This window comes from Centroberyx affinis, unplaced genomic scaffold, assembly GCF_046629955.1.
Source record: "Centroberyx affinis isolate AG114_WGS23_722 - 3 ecotype Tasmania unplaced genomic scaffold, CSIRO-AGI_Caff_v1 ptg003742l_1, whole genome shotgun sequence".
In the NCBI taxonomy this organism is placed as follows: domain Eukaryota; kingdom Metazoa; phylum Chordata; class Actinopteri; order Beryciformes; family Berycidae; genus Centroberyx; species Centroberyx affinis.
In genome coordinates, this window is record NW_027281620.1 from 55267 (window position 1) to 70748 (window position 15482).

The 15482-nt window shown below is 39.7% G+C and overlaps 1 protein-coding gene across 1 annotated transcript; it reads right to left on the reverse strand.

Annotated features, from left to right (window-relative positions):
* Positions 1-6406: 6406 nt before the first annotated feature.
* On the reverse strand, positions 6407-9812 carry LOC139662240 (odorant receptor 131-2-like). Its single transcript, XM_071540881.1, has 4 exons — positions 9667-9812; positions 8673-8813; positions 7187-7451; positions 6407-6814 (listed from the first exon to the last, which is right to left on the reverse strand). The coding sequence occupies exons 1-4, from the start codon at positions 9810-9812 to the stop codon at positions 6407-6409; spliced, it is 960 nt and encodes a 319-aa protein (XP_071396982.1).
* Positions 9813-15482: the final 5670 nt, after the last annotated feature.

Below are 15482 nucleotides of genomic sequence, written 5' to 3' on the forward strand. Positions count from 1 at the left end.
GGCTCGAAGGTCCAAACACCGCCCAGGCAGCAAAGTTGGTGTAAAAACTAACCAAACCAGTTGTTTAAGCCACCAAATTTTGACTGCTCTGTAATTCGGCCCAGGTCATTTTCCATATTAAACCTATATTAGTGTTGGTAAGAAAAAAGACAATCATAAAAGAATAATTTGCAAATGTTTCAAATTAATTTAAATCATTTCACATATTAAAGAAATAATCTGTTGAAGTATAGTGAATAGTTAGGAGCAGAGAAGTTAGGAGCAGCAAAGGCATATGGCTAGAGATACTACAGATATTTAAACAGATAGCGAGCAGATAACTTAAATGACAAGCACACGGTCTAGCCTACCTTGAAGTGCAGGTCTGGCCGACCAGCTGACTGTCGCTCTAACTAGTGAGAGGAACAGGAAGAGATGCTGGATTATATAGAATTTAGTAGTGAGATGAGATTATCTTGAGGTGGGAACAGAGAGGTGGGGTGGAGGAAACAGGATCTCTAAAGACACAATCTGGAATTTATTTCAATGTTTACATTTATGGTTTGTTCTCATTATGTGTTTAGAGAAATAAGCTTTCTTTCCCATCATGGCTCAAAATACCAAAAAATATATACTGTTTTATATAGTTTATATAGTTTTCACTCACAAAATACATGTAAAACTAAATCTAATCAGCCACATTTTCATTTTCAACATGTACAGTTTATTCAAATGTCACTTTCCAGTCTCCTGAATCAGCTCCATTCCTGACCTGAGTCTGGGTTCCCAAAAGTTTCTAATTCAAACATTAACTTTGTCAAACTAAGATGATCTTAATATGATGCTCTTACATAGGGATTTTAATTTATTTTGCTTACTATTACCTATGCTACTTTAAGGATCTGACTGTTGTTCTATAGTTCCAATTGTTTTTCCAGTTCTGTTTGTGTATTAGTGTATCATCTAGTTTTTTTTGCTGTTGTTTTGTTTGTTTATCATTTTCTTTTCTTTCACTGTGCAAATTATTTTTATTATGATTTTTCAATGCTCTCTTTTTCAGGAACACCCTGATCACATTCACACACATTCAAACCTGGAAGCTGACCAGTACAACCACAGTCTGATCTGCTGCCACTGAGCAGCTCCACTGGAGCGGTTGGGGTTAAGGGCCTTGCTCTAGGGCACCTCAGTGGTGGTAATGAGGGAGGGGCAAGCGCTGCTTTTCCACTTTCCCCACCCAGATTTATCCTGCCGGTCCGGGGGATTGAACCGACGACCTTCCTGTCACAAACTCGCTTCTCTAACCTTTAGGCCACCACTGCCACTGGGTTACAGTTACAACTCACAGTTCCTTTTGATTGGTTGAGCTACTTTGCAGAAAAGTATAAAGATGTTTGTTCAACACTGTATCTGTCAATAACAAATCTTTCGCTAGCAATCACACTGAGAATCAATCAAAATCCAGGGAAACAGGCTTTCCTCGGTACTTTAAAAATAAATGATAACACTTGAGCTTTCTCTTCTATCAGTCCGCTGGTCATCTTTGCTGCTATTTGGGAACCCCATGCAGAAGTCTGTAGGAATCTCTGTAGAAAAACTTAGAATACATGTTCACGATTACATTTTTTGAAAGTATTTCATTAGTTTATTATTTGAAGTGGGCCTTTATACATTTTATTAGTCTGTCTTGGTCATTCAAAGTAGTAATCCACAACATTTTTATATAAATGAATGTCCATTTTGCTACTTTCTGTGGCAGATTGATAATAGTGATTCAACTTATATCCAGTTCATGAAACCTTTTAAATTGTCTGTTCTAAACAGCCGGTGTCTGGTAGCTCTTTCCTGGAAAAATCCTCTGACACACAGGAAGTGATGCTTTTTACATTTCCTGGTTTGTTTGGAATAAACAGAAGAAGAAGAACTGGGTAGTTAGCATGAGCAGCGATAGCCACCATGTCTGAACAGACATGGTCACTATAATATTGATTAATAGTCCTATAGTAATATAATATCCTCTCACTCTCCGGAGCGAGATCACGTGTCCCATAAAAATAAAGAAAAATCAAAAATCACTAAGATATATCTATGAGGGTGGTGGTGTTGTTTTTTCTATGGTATCACTATAATGTTTCTATAATATCCCTTACAATTATTTGCATAATATCCTTTATCTCGTACTTTTGTTAAGGTTGATTTCCAAATTTTCCAATTGATGTATAAGTATAATATGGAGGATTTTGTCAAGCAAGGACTTAAGTTACCCAAAATCTTTAAAAAACAAACAAACAAAAAAACGTCCCATCACTCCTATAGTCGTAGAGTTACTTTTTCCACAGGCTGGCTATCTCATTTTTCGAATAAAACTCTTGCAAAATGCATGTCACTTTCAAAAGGAAATAGGTCTACTTCATTAACTTAACAGAGAAAAGGTTACTGTTCGAGACATTATGGGCAGAAACAAAAATAAGTTTATTCAGGCATGGTTTTGAATGAAAGTACAGTTTAGCTCATCAGGAGTTCCAAAACCAATGGATTTTAAAACTCGTATCATGCATTTAAGAATGCATTTGTTTAGCAGGACACGCTGTTTCATCTTGGCAGGTCATCCCTGATCTGCCTTCCATATAGTATATCTTTGATGATATTTCCACCTAGTGTCCTACCCATGGTCTTGCATCTCTGCCTGTGTGTGTGTGTGCTATTCCTTCCTTCCTTCTTTCCTTCCTTCCTTCCTTTCTTCATAAAGAATTTACTCACATAGCAGAACAGCTCACATAGCTGATTTCCTTTCTGAACTCTTCTGAGCTTCTGACGTTGTTTTAACCCTCAGAGACACATGTGGCCTTTACAGGAAAAACAGACACTCATGTATTTTCTGCTGTTTGATGTTGAATAGAGCTGCAACGATTAATCGATTAATCGATTAGTTGTCAACTATTAAATTAATCGCCAACTATTTTCGATTAATCGGTTTGAGTAATTTTTTAAGAAAAATAAGTAAAAATTCTCTGATTCCAGCTTCTTAAATGTGAATATTTTCTGGTTTCTTTACTCCTCTGTGACAGTAAACTGAATATCTTTGGGTTGTGGACAAAACAAGACATTTGAGGACGTCATCTTGGGCTTTGGGAAACACTGATCGACATTTTTCACCATTTTCTGACATTTTATAGACCAAACAACTAATCGATTGATCGAGAAAATAATCGACAGCTTAATCGACAATGAAAATAATCGTTAGTTGCAGCCCTAATGCTGAATGTGAGCAGGAGGTTTGGGTGTATAAAGGAGAGATGGGCACAGTTAAAGGATCGATGGGAGGTTTCTTACTGTTTTCTTAGTGGTAGCCTACTGATGGTGTGATACCTGTGTGATTATGTGATATAGTGTCAAGTCAATTCTTTTTTTATTAAAAAACTACCAGTCATCTACCTATCTCAAGTGATGCCATTAGTCCCCAGTGCTTCTTAGTAATATGTTCAATACAGTTTCAGCCAATGATCAGAGTTTTGGCTAATATTGCTGAGCAACACAGTTCCTGGGAGTAAAAATAGTCACTGAAGGTTTGAATCCACAGTCTGTACTGGTGGCCTGGCTGTCACCTCACTTCTGGCTTTGTTTCTATTTTGATTCATGGGGATGAAGGCATTTTCTTTCTTGAGTCATGCAGCTTTTGATACAAGGACTGACAATACATAACAGCTAAACAGAGTTTTAAATGTGTTTTGAGGTTGAGGATAGTTTGTTTGGAAACATTGAAGATGTTAAGATAAAGTAGCTGAATTTCTTCATTCCTTTGTTTCTTTTTTATTTATGCACCTTGGAAGAGCTGCAAAGTCAAAGTTTTTGGCCTTTGAGACACTGAATGTAAACAAACCTGTATCTTGAGCATGACAGATAAACATTGCAGTAGCTGGTTTTCCATTGTACAAGTGAAGCTCAAGAGTATTTGATTACAGGGCCAAATAAATCATGGATTGTGGCTTTTTAAAAAGTTCCAGATCCAAATGTTGCTTTTCATGAAACCTTCCCCTTAAAGGTTCTATATATAACTTTTACAAACTTTTTACATGTATAAATCGTTTTTTATTGCCAATGTGTAAATGGGTTGTAACGTAACTTAAAAAATGAGACCACAGCCGACTTTCTCCGTTGCCTGTAACAGTGTGTAAAGCTACATTCTATGTGAAGGACTCGGGCCGTTTTTTCCGGGAGACTCCAACGGATGTGACGTCATGCACGCTCCCGTGGCTAGTCTCTTCAGCTTCACTACTTCACTATAGCTTGCTTGCTCGTAACGTAATACTTTCTGAGTGGATATGTTAGTTGGCTAGCTTGCCAAATCACTTCACCAGCTAACGTGATCCATGATACTAATTTATGTAGCTATTATGACAAATAGTGTTGATTTTAGCCAACAATAAGGTAAACAAAGGTGTATAACGACTGCCTTCTACTAGCCAAGAGCGATGCAAGGCAGCGGCGCACACGGGACAAGTTTGCCTTCAGGGCTTTCTGGTAGAAAGCCTTAGGGTAACCCTAACCCCTACCCAAACCATAACCGTGGATTTCTGTCAGAAAGGCTTTCTGGCAGAAAGCCCTGAAGGCAAACTTCTCCTGTGTGCGGCAGCGGCGGCCAAATAACGTTATCTAACTGTAAACAAAGCTATGCTAAGGTTAGCCAGCTAGCTGTAACTTAGCTACGCTGCATGGATCTGGCGTTTGTACAGTGAACTACAATGCTGATTTACAGTAACGGTGAAATAAACAATAGTAAGCTGTAATGACACAGCAAGGTGAACTACAGTCATTCAAGAAATTATGAATACATATAACGTTACATATTCCGTGTAGTTCACTAACAGTTAGCGTTATTGCAGATGACAGATAGCGACATTGCTGAGCCTCACGGTGAAGCTATTGCTGTTTTCACATATGAAAACTGGCTAGCAAGCTAACGCCGACCTATAATGTTATAAATACAGCCAATGTAACGTTATCACCCGACAAAGTTCACACATAGTCACAGTTCCTCCTCACAAAAACACAGCACTGAAAACATACGTAACATACATAACTTCAATTAATAGCCCGAGAGAGAGAAAGAGAGAGATGGTAGAGCGAGCTAGAGAGAGAGAGAGATGGTCGAGCGAGCTAGAGAGAGAGAGAGAGATGGTCGAGTGAGCTAGAAAGTGAATGAAGAGAGGGAGCGGTAGCAGCAAGAAAGCCGGTGAATCAGAGAAATAAAACGTTGTTTTCTGATTGTTTCACAGCGGTTACGTTCTAAAGCGCAGAGAGAGAGAGGGAGAGCCCCGTATCAAAATACCGGTCGCCTACCTTAGAAAAAAGATAAAAAAAAAAAAAAAGATCAACGGAGAAATGTCTTGCTGCTGCTTCTCCTGAGTTTTGTTCAGCAAATTTGACAACTGACAGCTTGAATTTCAGGTCGTACTTTTTTCTCTGTGCCACCATGGCGATCAGCAAATGTGACTGACATTTGAACGCAAGTAAAAAAAAAAGAAAAGAAACTGCTTCCTCATCTATCAACATGATGCCGGTCCATCACGTTCATATGGTCACTGTTTTGGCCGATACACAGGATGCTCGCTCGCGCCTACGGAGTGCGGGCACACGCACGAGCACGAGCAACAGGATGCTGACTGTAGTTACCTTAACGGCCACAGGTGTCACTAATAACAAGCATTTTCTGAATCTTACAAACAGTACCTTTAAAGACTTGACCTGTAGTTGGCACTACAGGCATCAGAGCAGCAGGTCTTTAAAGGATACGTTCAGCAACTTTGGACCTATATATAATTTGTCTCTTACACTCTTACACACTAGTAGGCTACTTGGACCCACAGAGAATATTGACTCTTGCTGCTAACAATGAGTCCAAACAGTGTTTGTCAAATATTTCCAAAAAAGCCATGTGTAGGCTCCACAGGGGAGTTTAGAGCAAACGGAAAAGTACATGAGTTAAAATTGGCTCTGATTTCATGTCACAATTCTGCATACACACATTTTCACTAATCTGGAAATCACAGAACTATTTTTCTCTGCCGCAGTACAGACTGCTGTGGGGTGAAAGGTCATTACTGGCGGAGTGATCTAGTTTTGGACGGTCCGGTCAGATTGTTGTGTGGTAGAAAATGATCCACTGAGTGGAAATGGTGCGGTGCTGCTGCTTTCCAGGCTGCGGGTAAAAATACATCTGTTGGTCTCTGTATCGTTTTCACAGACTGGCTTTTTTGGAGATATTTTGACAAACCCTGTTTTGACTCATTGTTGGCAGCAAGAGGCAACAGAGCTCGCTGTTTCAACTGACAGCTGACTCTGGAGCCAATATTCTCTGTGGGTCCAAGTCCTACAGGGATGGAAGAGACAAATATAGACTAGGTCCTAACTTATCCTTTAAGGCCGTTCACACTAAAGCCTTCTGCTTGGACCTCTTCTGAGCCCCTGACATCGGTTCCACCTTCTTAGCTACAGAGCCACAGCATCTGCAGGAGAAGTAGAGCCTCATGTGGCTGCTAAACGCCTTGTCTCTGACACCGTAGATGAGCGGACTGAGGAGGCGTGGAAACACATTGGTGAACAGGAAGGTGGAGAAGATGATCTTGGTGCGCTCAGAAGGTAAAGCGGTGATTAAAATGAGGTTGATGAGAGGGGTGAGGAAGGACAGCATGCAGATGAGGAGCTGGACTCCGTGGAGCAGGATGGTGTTGCGGGCCTTTCTGGCCTGGTTGGCAGAGGAAGCCACCCTGGCAGCGAAGAAGACCTTCAGGTAGGTGACGATCACAGTCAGGAACACAAAGGACAGGAGAAGGGCCTGGAGGAGTTGTCACCGAGAGAGTAGACAAAATATGGCTCACTTTTTGAAGAAATATTGTATATGCAGTGTGTGGATGGTTAGCGAGCTAGCTGCGCTTGCTAGATCATTTGCGGAGCTACAGAAGTAGGCTACAGCTAGCTAGTTAGACGATGATCCTAGATAATTATCACATTTTCATTATGAGTAATGAAATATACAATGCCATCAAATCAGTGAATGAAAGAAGGTAATGTAATAAAACATACAATGAAATAAAAAAATATATAAAAAAAACAAAATGGTCAATGACACTGAATGAAAACAATTGAAATCAGCAAAAAACAAAAACAAGAAAAAAAGAAAAATCTGTAATAATGTTGAGTATTCCACCTGGACCACCACGCTCTGGGCCCTGTGGTGCGGTGTGGTGTACACGTAGCTGGTGTAACAGATGACACTCCTAGCGGAGACGGTCAGAGGCTGGGCGATGAGGGTGATGAAGATGTCTACGAGGGCGGGGATGACGGAGACGCCCCAGATCAGTCCAATCAGAGCGTAGGCTCGCTGCACGGTGCAGATCTGGGCGTGGTGAAGAGGCCAGCACACAGCGATGTACCGCTCCACCGCCATGCCAGCCAGGTTCAGAGGGCTGTTCCTGGATAAAGAGGGACATACGGTGACAACGACAACAATAATAATTTGTGTAGAACTTTTTAATCCAGAGTTACTGTGCTTCACAGACAATAAAACAATAATACAGGCCTCTTATAGAAATAAAAATGACAAACATGAATCATGAATATGTTTCCAGAAGACTGAGAAGAGACAAACGGGTAAAAACAAATTATATGAAAGCCTTTATAAAAATGTAATATCAATAAGTCATTACCACATTCATTTTGATAGTATAATTACTGAAAACGAGACCATCATCGAGTAGATTGATCAGCTTCGGCCTCTACACTGCATTTTTTACATTGTTTCTCCACCTGGTCGGTGGAGAAACCGCTGGTGCGGTAAACCTGCTGGATTGCTTTATGGCACAAAACAAGAAGAGGGCGCTGTTCTGTTCTTCCAGAGCAAACAGAGCTAAAGCTTTCAGAGTTTCTGGCAACGGCAGATTTTGTCAAAGTCTGACAAAAGACAGCTAAAGCTGACTCAGCTCCATCTAAATCTGACAATCCATGAATGACAGAGGCAGCTGAGGATGTCCTAAAATGGCCACCGTACATACGTGCATTGCCAGACATTTGAGGGCATTCCATTGACGTACATAACCTTTGACCTCCGTGCTCGCCCCTACATCAGACTGTGAGTGTTGACTGTTGACAGCAGTACTGCTCCTCCAACATGCAGGATAGACCAGGGATTTTTTAACAGTACCTTTGGCTGCCTGCACACTTAAATACGAAGAAATATAGCCAAGAAATGCATCTTGAGAAGAGTGCATCTTAGTTCTATAATAATACTATTTCAGTCTGAACACTCTCGTCATGAGATGAATCATTTATTGCAACAAATGGGAATACAGTTGAATTTGGCGGTGTACTATAAAATACAGTAGCCTACTTTAAAAATAGTTTCCACCATTTTTTCCTCTTTGAGAGTTCATTTTACTGCATTGCATTTTGACAACCTCCCATCTTTAATCTACCAGATGGAGATTTAGATTAGAGACACACACACATACTGTACACACATGCATGAACAAATGCATGCATTGCACACACATGTACTGTACCCATATAGTGTAGAGTCAAAAAAACAAGTGTAAACGTGACAGGACCACACATGCAGAATTAATGTGCTAACACTTTCTCGCACCCACCTACCCAGCCACCCACCCACACACACACACACACACACACACACCTACTTGTTGGTGGTGACTGAGATGAGCAGCATGAGGCAACAGGGAGCAAAGCCCAGGGGGACGGTGTAGGTCATGATTTGCAGCACTGTAGAAACTGTGAGCATGATCATATCGTTGATCACCAGATGGATGTACAGCACATACCTGGAGGAGAGGAGAGGAGAGGAGAGGAGAGGAGAGGAGAGAGGAGGAGAAGAGGAGAGGAGACAATAAGAAATTATATAGGATAAGAGAGGAGGAGAGGAGGGGGAAGGAGAGGAGAGGAGGGGAGGAGAGGAGAGGAGATGAGAGGAGAATAAAGAAGTTGAGGGGAGAGGAGTCAAGGAGAGAAGAAAGGACATGAGGAGAGAAAGAGCAAGATGAGGATAGGATATTTTTATTTATTTATTTTACCTTTATTTTACCAGGAAGTCCCATTGAGATCAAAAATCTCTTTCACAAGAGAGACCTGGCCGAGGTAGCAGCCGTACAGAATCACAACATATTAAAATGCAGCATATACAAGATGATATACAAAAATCCACAATAAAATAGAAGAACAGCTATTCAAACACAGTGGCCTTTCCAGAAAAACAACTACATGTCTCCATCACCACATTCTTTATGATGCCCTATAGATAAAGAGGGGAGGAGGAGAGAAGAGAGAATACTTCATTATCATATTTACTTGAAATTACTCTCATGCACTCTATACTCATTTTTTAGTCATTTTTAAGTCAGCTCCATTTTAAGTCAAGAGGGAATCACAATGTGCAACAAGACAGTTACAAAATGTATGAACTTTGCAGATGTTCATCATATGTTCTTTAAAGTTGTACTTTCCCAGCTGCCCATTCAGCGGGTAGAAGAGAAGAGGAAAAGAATGAAGAATGGAAAGAGTAATAAAAAAATCATCTGAACATCCCATGCTTCTCATGCGTCCCAGACTTGTTTGATACGAAACGCGTGGAGAGTCGAGGAAATGTACACAATCACACCCAGTCTTACCCTTTCTTACCGGGGGTCTCGCTGGAAGACCTGGCTCTTAAAGAAGGTGTAGACGAAGGATCCGTTGATGGAGTTGATGATGACGCTGAGGGCAAAGGTGATGAAGTTCTTGGTGAAAGCGTCATTGAAGCGGTCCAGACGTCTGGTCGAGTTCATATCGTACCTCAGCCTGCTTACTGCTGGGAAAACAAACTCAGTTCAGTCAGTTCTGGAGCCGAAATCCATAGATCAAATGAAAACAAAAAGGCCTTGATAGTCAAAGGAATTCAACTTGAATGTTCTTCAGTCTATTTAAAAGATTTGAAAAGTGGGATTCGAATCAACAAAGAACCTGAAAAGCCTCCTATCACCCTTTTTTTCTGCGCTAAAAATGGGCTCAGTTTACAAAAAGTGTCTTCACTAAGATTATATTTGATTATATATAAATAGGATCTGATGGCGAAGATGTTTTTAGGAACCAGATAAGGTAAAGTAATAAACTGGAGGTTTATTTATAAAACATTCAAACAACATTTTTGCTTATGACCAAATCATCAAAGCCTAAGTTATTTATGAATAATTTATGAAAAAAGACAGATTTATGATACCCAAATCACTGGCTCGAAGGTCCAAACACCGCCCAGGCAGCAAAGTTGGTGTAAAAACTAACCAAACCAGTTGTTTAAGCCACCAAATTTTGACTGCTCTGTAATCCGGCCCAGGTCATTTTCCATATTAAACCTATATTAGTGTTGGTAAGAAAAAAGACAATCATAAAAGAATAATTTGCAAATGTTTCAAATTTATTTAAAATCGTTTCACATATTAAAGAAATAATCTGTTGAAGTATAGTGAATAGTTAGGAGCAGAGAAGTTAGGAGCAGCAAAGGCATATGGCTAGAGATACTACAGATATTTAAACAGATAGCGAGCAGATAACTTAAATGACGAGCACACGGTCTAGCCTACCTTGAAGTGCAGGTCTGGCCGACCAGCTGACTGTCGCTCTAACTAGTGAGAGGAACAGGAAGAGATGCTGGATTATATAGAATTTAGTAGTGAGATGAGATTATCTGGAGGTGGGAACAGAGAGGTGGGGTGGAGGAAACAGGATCTCTAAAGACACAATCTGGAATTTATTTCAATGTTTACATTTTTGGTTTGTTCTCATTATGTGTTTAGAGAAATAAGCTTTCTTTCCCGTCATGGCTCAAAATACTAAAAAAATATATACTGTTTTACTCTAGTTTTCACTCACAAAATACATGTAAAATTCGCTAGCAATCACACTGAGAATCAATCAAAATCCAAGGAAACAGGTGTTCCTCGGTACTTTAAAAAGAAATGATAACACTTGAGCTGTCTCTTCTATCAGTCCGCTGGTCATCTTGCTGCTATTTGGGAACCCCATGCAGAAGTCTGTAGGAATCTCTGTAGATTGCTGTACAATCAAGTAAAATCTCCTGACTCCCTGGTTCCTGTTTGAAAAATGTCAACTTTTTTCACCCAGTGTTTCACTCTGTTCGCAAAAGTACAGGTAATTCTACATTGTATCCCATCAATTGTCCTTCACAAAGCACCACTCCATGTGAGATCAGCCCTGATCGTGTGATATCGAAAAATTCCGGTCATGATTAGAGATAGAGGTAACAGGGTGTATCCAACTCAGTTTGCACAATTATCAAACCTAATTGGTATTCCTCGCCAACAGACAATAATCTCTGAACCTGACCCTGACACAATACATTTGGCTTTGCTGAATGTAAGATCCCTGGCAGGCAAATCCTTTTTGATTAATGATTTCATTACAGATCATAAACTTGACGTTATGTTTTTAACCGAAACATGGTTGGATGAAAACAACAGGGCAGCAGCTCTTATTGAGTCAGCGCCCCCCAACTTTAACTTTCTGGATGTAGTTAGAGCAGGAAGAAGAGGTGGTGGTGTAGCTGTTACATTCAAGGATGTGTTCTTTTGCAAACAATTATCATTTGGTACATACAACTCCTTTGAATATCTCGCAGTTATACTAAATAGGAGTGCTAAAACTATCCTGTTAAATATCTATAGGCCACCAAAATATTCAGCTACATTTTTCGATGAGTTTGCAGAACTGATGTCCATTATTGTAACTGACTTTGACCGTGTAATTATTACTGGTGATTTTAATATTCATGCTGACAATCCAAATGATAGGAATGCCCAAGAACTTTCCTTTATCCTTGAAAACTTTGAACTCTCTCAGCATGTAAAAGAGCCTACTCACAACAAAGGCCATATACTGGACCTGGTTATCTCCAAAGGTCTTGATATCTCCAATGTCATGGTCCTTGACGCTGCCTTATCGGATCATTTCTGTGTTTTGTTTGATATGACTGTCATAGTGGACACTCGCACTAGGTCTAAAACAGTCAAAAAAACGTTATATCAGTGAATACAGTAGCATAGCATTTTCTCAGGCAATCTCCACGATACCCCCCTCTCTGTCAACGTCAGTCGAGGATCTTCTGGACAATTTTAATTCAAAAATCTTAAACGTCATTGATGAAATTGCGCCAGTTAGAGTCAAAGTCTCTTCTGGTAAGCAAAAGGCACCATGGAGGAACGCCCCTCAGGCCAAAATCCAAAAAAGAATATGTCGAAAAACTGAGCGTAAATGGCGGAAAACTAAACTCCAAATTCATTATGATCTCTACAAAGAGAGTCTCCACAAATACTATTTAGCACTGAAAAATGCAAGACAATCATTCCTGTCTCAGATCATTAACTCAGAGACTAATAATGCACGCACACTGTTTGCCACTGTGGATAAACTCACCAACCCATGAGTACCAATGCCTCCTGAATTCAACTCTACAAAGTCATGTAATGACTTTGCTTATTTTTTCACAGAAAAAATTAAAAAGATTAGGCAAACTATCAGTGCTTCCTCACTTACGCTATATAACACGCCTCAGCAATCTACTAGAACTAATCTGGTAAAGATGACTCATTTTGATGTCATAAACCTCACGTCTCTTGAAGAAATTGTTTTACATCTCAAACCCTCCACGTGCTGCCTTGATCCGCTGCCTTCAGTGTTTTTTAAAAAAGTTTTTAGATGCCTGGCAACAGATGTATTACAGATAGTTAACAGTTCACTGCTTTCAGGGGTCTTCCCCAAAGCCCTGAAAACTGCAGTAATCAAGCCACATTTAAAAAAAGCTAATCTGGATGCATCTGTACTTAACTACTACAGGCCCATATCAAACCTGCCATTTATCAGTAAAATCATTGAGAAAGTTGTCTTTAGACAACTCAGCAACTTTCTGGCAGTAAATAACTACCTTGACATTTTCCAGTCTGGCTTTAGGCCCCACCACAGTACCGAGACTGCTCTTATCAAGGTTCTGAATGACATTAATATCAACATAGATTCTGGTAAAGTCTCTGTCCTCGTGTTACTGGACCTTACTGCTGCATTTGATACGGTTGATCACAATATATTAATAGACAGACTTGAACACTGGTTTGGTCTATCTAACATGGTCCTAAATTGGTTCAAGTCCTACCTTCAGGACCGAGACTATTTTGTATCAATCGGTAGCTGTACGTCAGAGAGTCTCCCAACAATGTGTGGAGTTCCACAAGGGTCAATTCTCGGACCTCTGTTATTCAATCTTTACATACTCCCATTAGCTGATATTATTCAAAATTGTATGGTTTCATATCACATGTATGCAGATGATACGCAAATATATATAGCCGTGTCACCTAACAAGTACAGTTCAATAGACTCCCTGGGACAATGCATTAAACAAATTAGTAGCTGGATGTTCCAAAAGTTTCTCCAGTTAAATGAAGACAAAACTGAAGTCATTGTTTTTGGGGCCAAAGAAGAAAGACTTAGAGTCTCTGCTCACCTAAATAGTCTGTCCTTGAAGAGCAAAAATCAAGCTAGAAACCTCGGTGTTATCCTGGATTCAGACTTAAATTTCAGTAGTCACATTAAATCAATAACTAAATCAGCCTTTTATCACCTTAAAAACATTGTAAGGATCAGAGACTTGATGTCAAAACCTGACCTAGAGAAACTTGTGCATGCTTTTATCTCTGGCAGGCTGAACTACTGCAACGGACTGTTTACAGGTCTGTCTAAGACAGCAGTCAGACAGCTTCAGCTCATCCAAAATGCGGCTGCCAGGGTTGTATCAAGGACCAAAAAAGACCAGCATATAACTCAGAGTTCTCAGAGCACTACATTGGCTACCTGTTTCTCACAGAATCAATTTCAAAATTCTATTACTTGTCCATAAATCATTGAACGGTTTAGGTCCAAGATACTTATCAGATCTCCTGACCCAATACGAACCTTGCAGACCTCTTAGGTCGGCTGGTTCTGGATTACTGACTGTTCCCAGAATAAAAACAAAACATGGTAAAGCTGCCTTTAGCTTCCATGCTGCTCAAATGTGGAACAAATTGCCAGTGGAGCTGAGACTTGAGCCAATGCTGCCTACTTTTAAATCTAAGCTAAAGACCTACCTGTTTACCATTGCTTTTAAGTAATTTTCTTTTATACTAACTTTTTTTTTTTTTTTTTAATCTGTGTGCATTTGCCTGTTTGCTTTTATTGTCTTTATTCTATGTCCTTTGCTTGCTCGCTTTTAATGTTTTTTTTATCATTTTTGCCTGTGTACTCTGTAAAGCACCTTGGGTTGCCTTTGGGTATGAAATGTGCTATATAAATAAATTTGCCTTGCCTTGCCTTGCCTTGCCTAGAAAAACTTAGAATAAATGTTCACGATTACATTTTTTGACAGTATTTCATTAGTTTATTATTTGAAGTGGGCCTTTATACATTTTATTAGTCTGTCTTGGTCATTCAAAGTAGTAATCCACAACATTTTTATATAAATGAATGTCCATTTTGCTATTTCTGTGGCAGATTGATAATAGTGATTCAACTTATATCCAGTTAATGAAACCTTTTAAATTGTCTGTTCTAAACAGCTGGTGTCTGGTAGCTCTTTCCTGGAAAAATCCTCTGACGCCCAGGAAGTGATGCGTTTTACATTTCCTGGTTTGTTTGGAATAAACAGAAGAAGAAGAAGAACTGGGTAGTTAGCATGAGCAGCGATAGCCACCATGTCTGAACAGACAAAGAAAAGAGAAACTCAAACTGCATCAACAGAGAATCCAAGCCCCGCCCACACTGTGTGATTGACAGGTGATCTGTGGGCAGCGCAGTGCATATACACTGTCACCAAAATAAAAAAATGGGGAACTCGCAGCACTACTTTAAACTTCAGTTTGATGATCATGCTCAGCAGATTGTTCTTAATTGTTTTGTTCCCAGGTGCTGAATGAGAAAGTCAGTCTCTTAGCTGCATGATTAAAACATCATGGTTCTTCTTTAAAGACAGCAGGATCTACGCTGTATTCAGTCCAAACAGCATGTGCTCTGTAAAGCTTTGTGTTATTAACTTGCTTTATTAAAAGTGTCCAAAAAATAACCCTAACCCTAACACTGGACTTAAAATAGAAGAGTTGAAGACGTTTCACTGCTCATCTGAGAGGCTTCATCAGTTCTGAACAGTTTGTTAAAAGTGCTTCATAAACAAATTTGACCCGACTTGACTTGACCAAACAGTATTTGAATTAGGAGAGGGAAATTTAGCATCAAGTCCATCATGAGCCAAAAAATCATAATTTTCACTTGTATTTCGACGCTCCATCTATGTGTCTCTCTTTTGACGTTGAGGAGTTTCCCTAAATATCAGAATAAAAGTAAACATTGTCAAAAGCTTCATTTCAACAGCTGGTGGTCTTTTATTCTGAAAAACTGTTCTTGAACTGGATTGCCTT

Excerpts from the sequence above, each read along its gene's own strand:
- LOC139662240 (XM_071540881.1), bottom strand. The coding sequence starts at position 9,812 with ATGAACTCGACCAGACGTCTGGACCGCTTCAATGACGCTTTCACCAAG. Across the intron at positions 8,814-9,666 it reads GTCTTCCAGCGAGACCCCCG|GTATGTGCTGTACATCCATC; the intron begins GTAAGAAAGGGT and ends CCTCTCCTCCAG. Across the intron at positions 6,815-7,186 it reads CCCAGAGCGTGGTGGTCCAG|GCCCTTCTCCTGTCCTTTGT; the intron begins GTGGAATACTCA and ends CAACTCCTCCAG.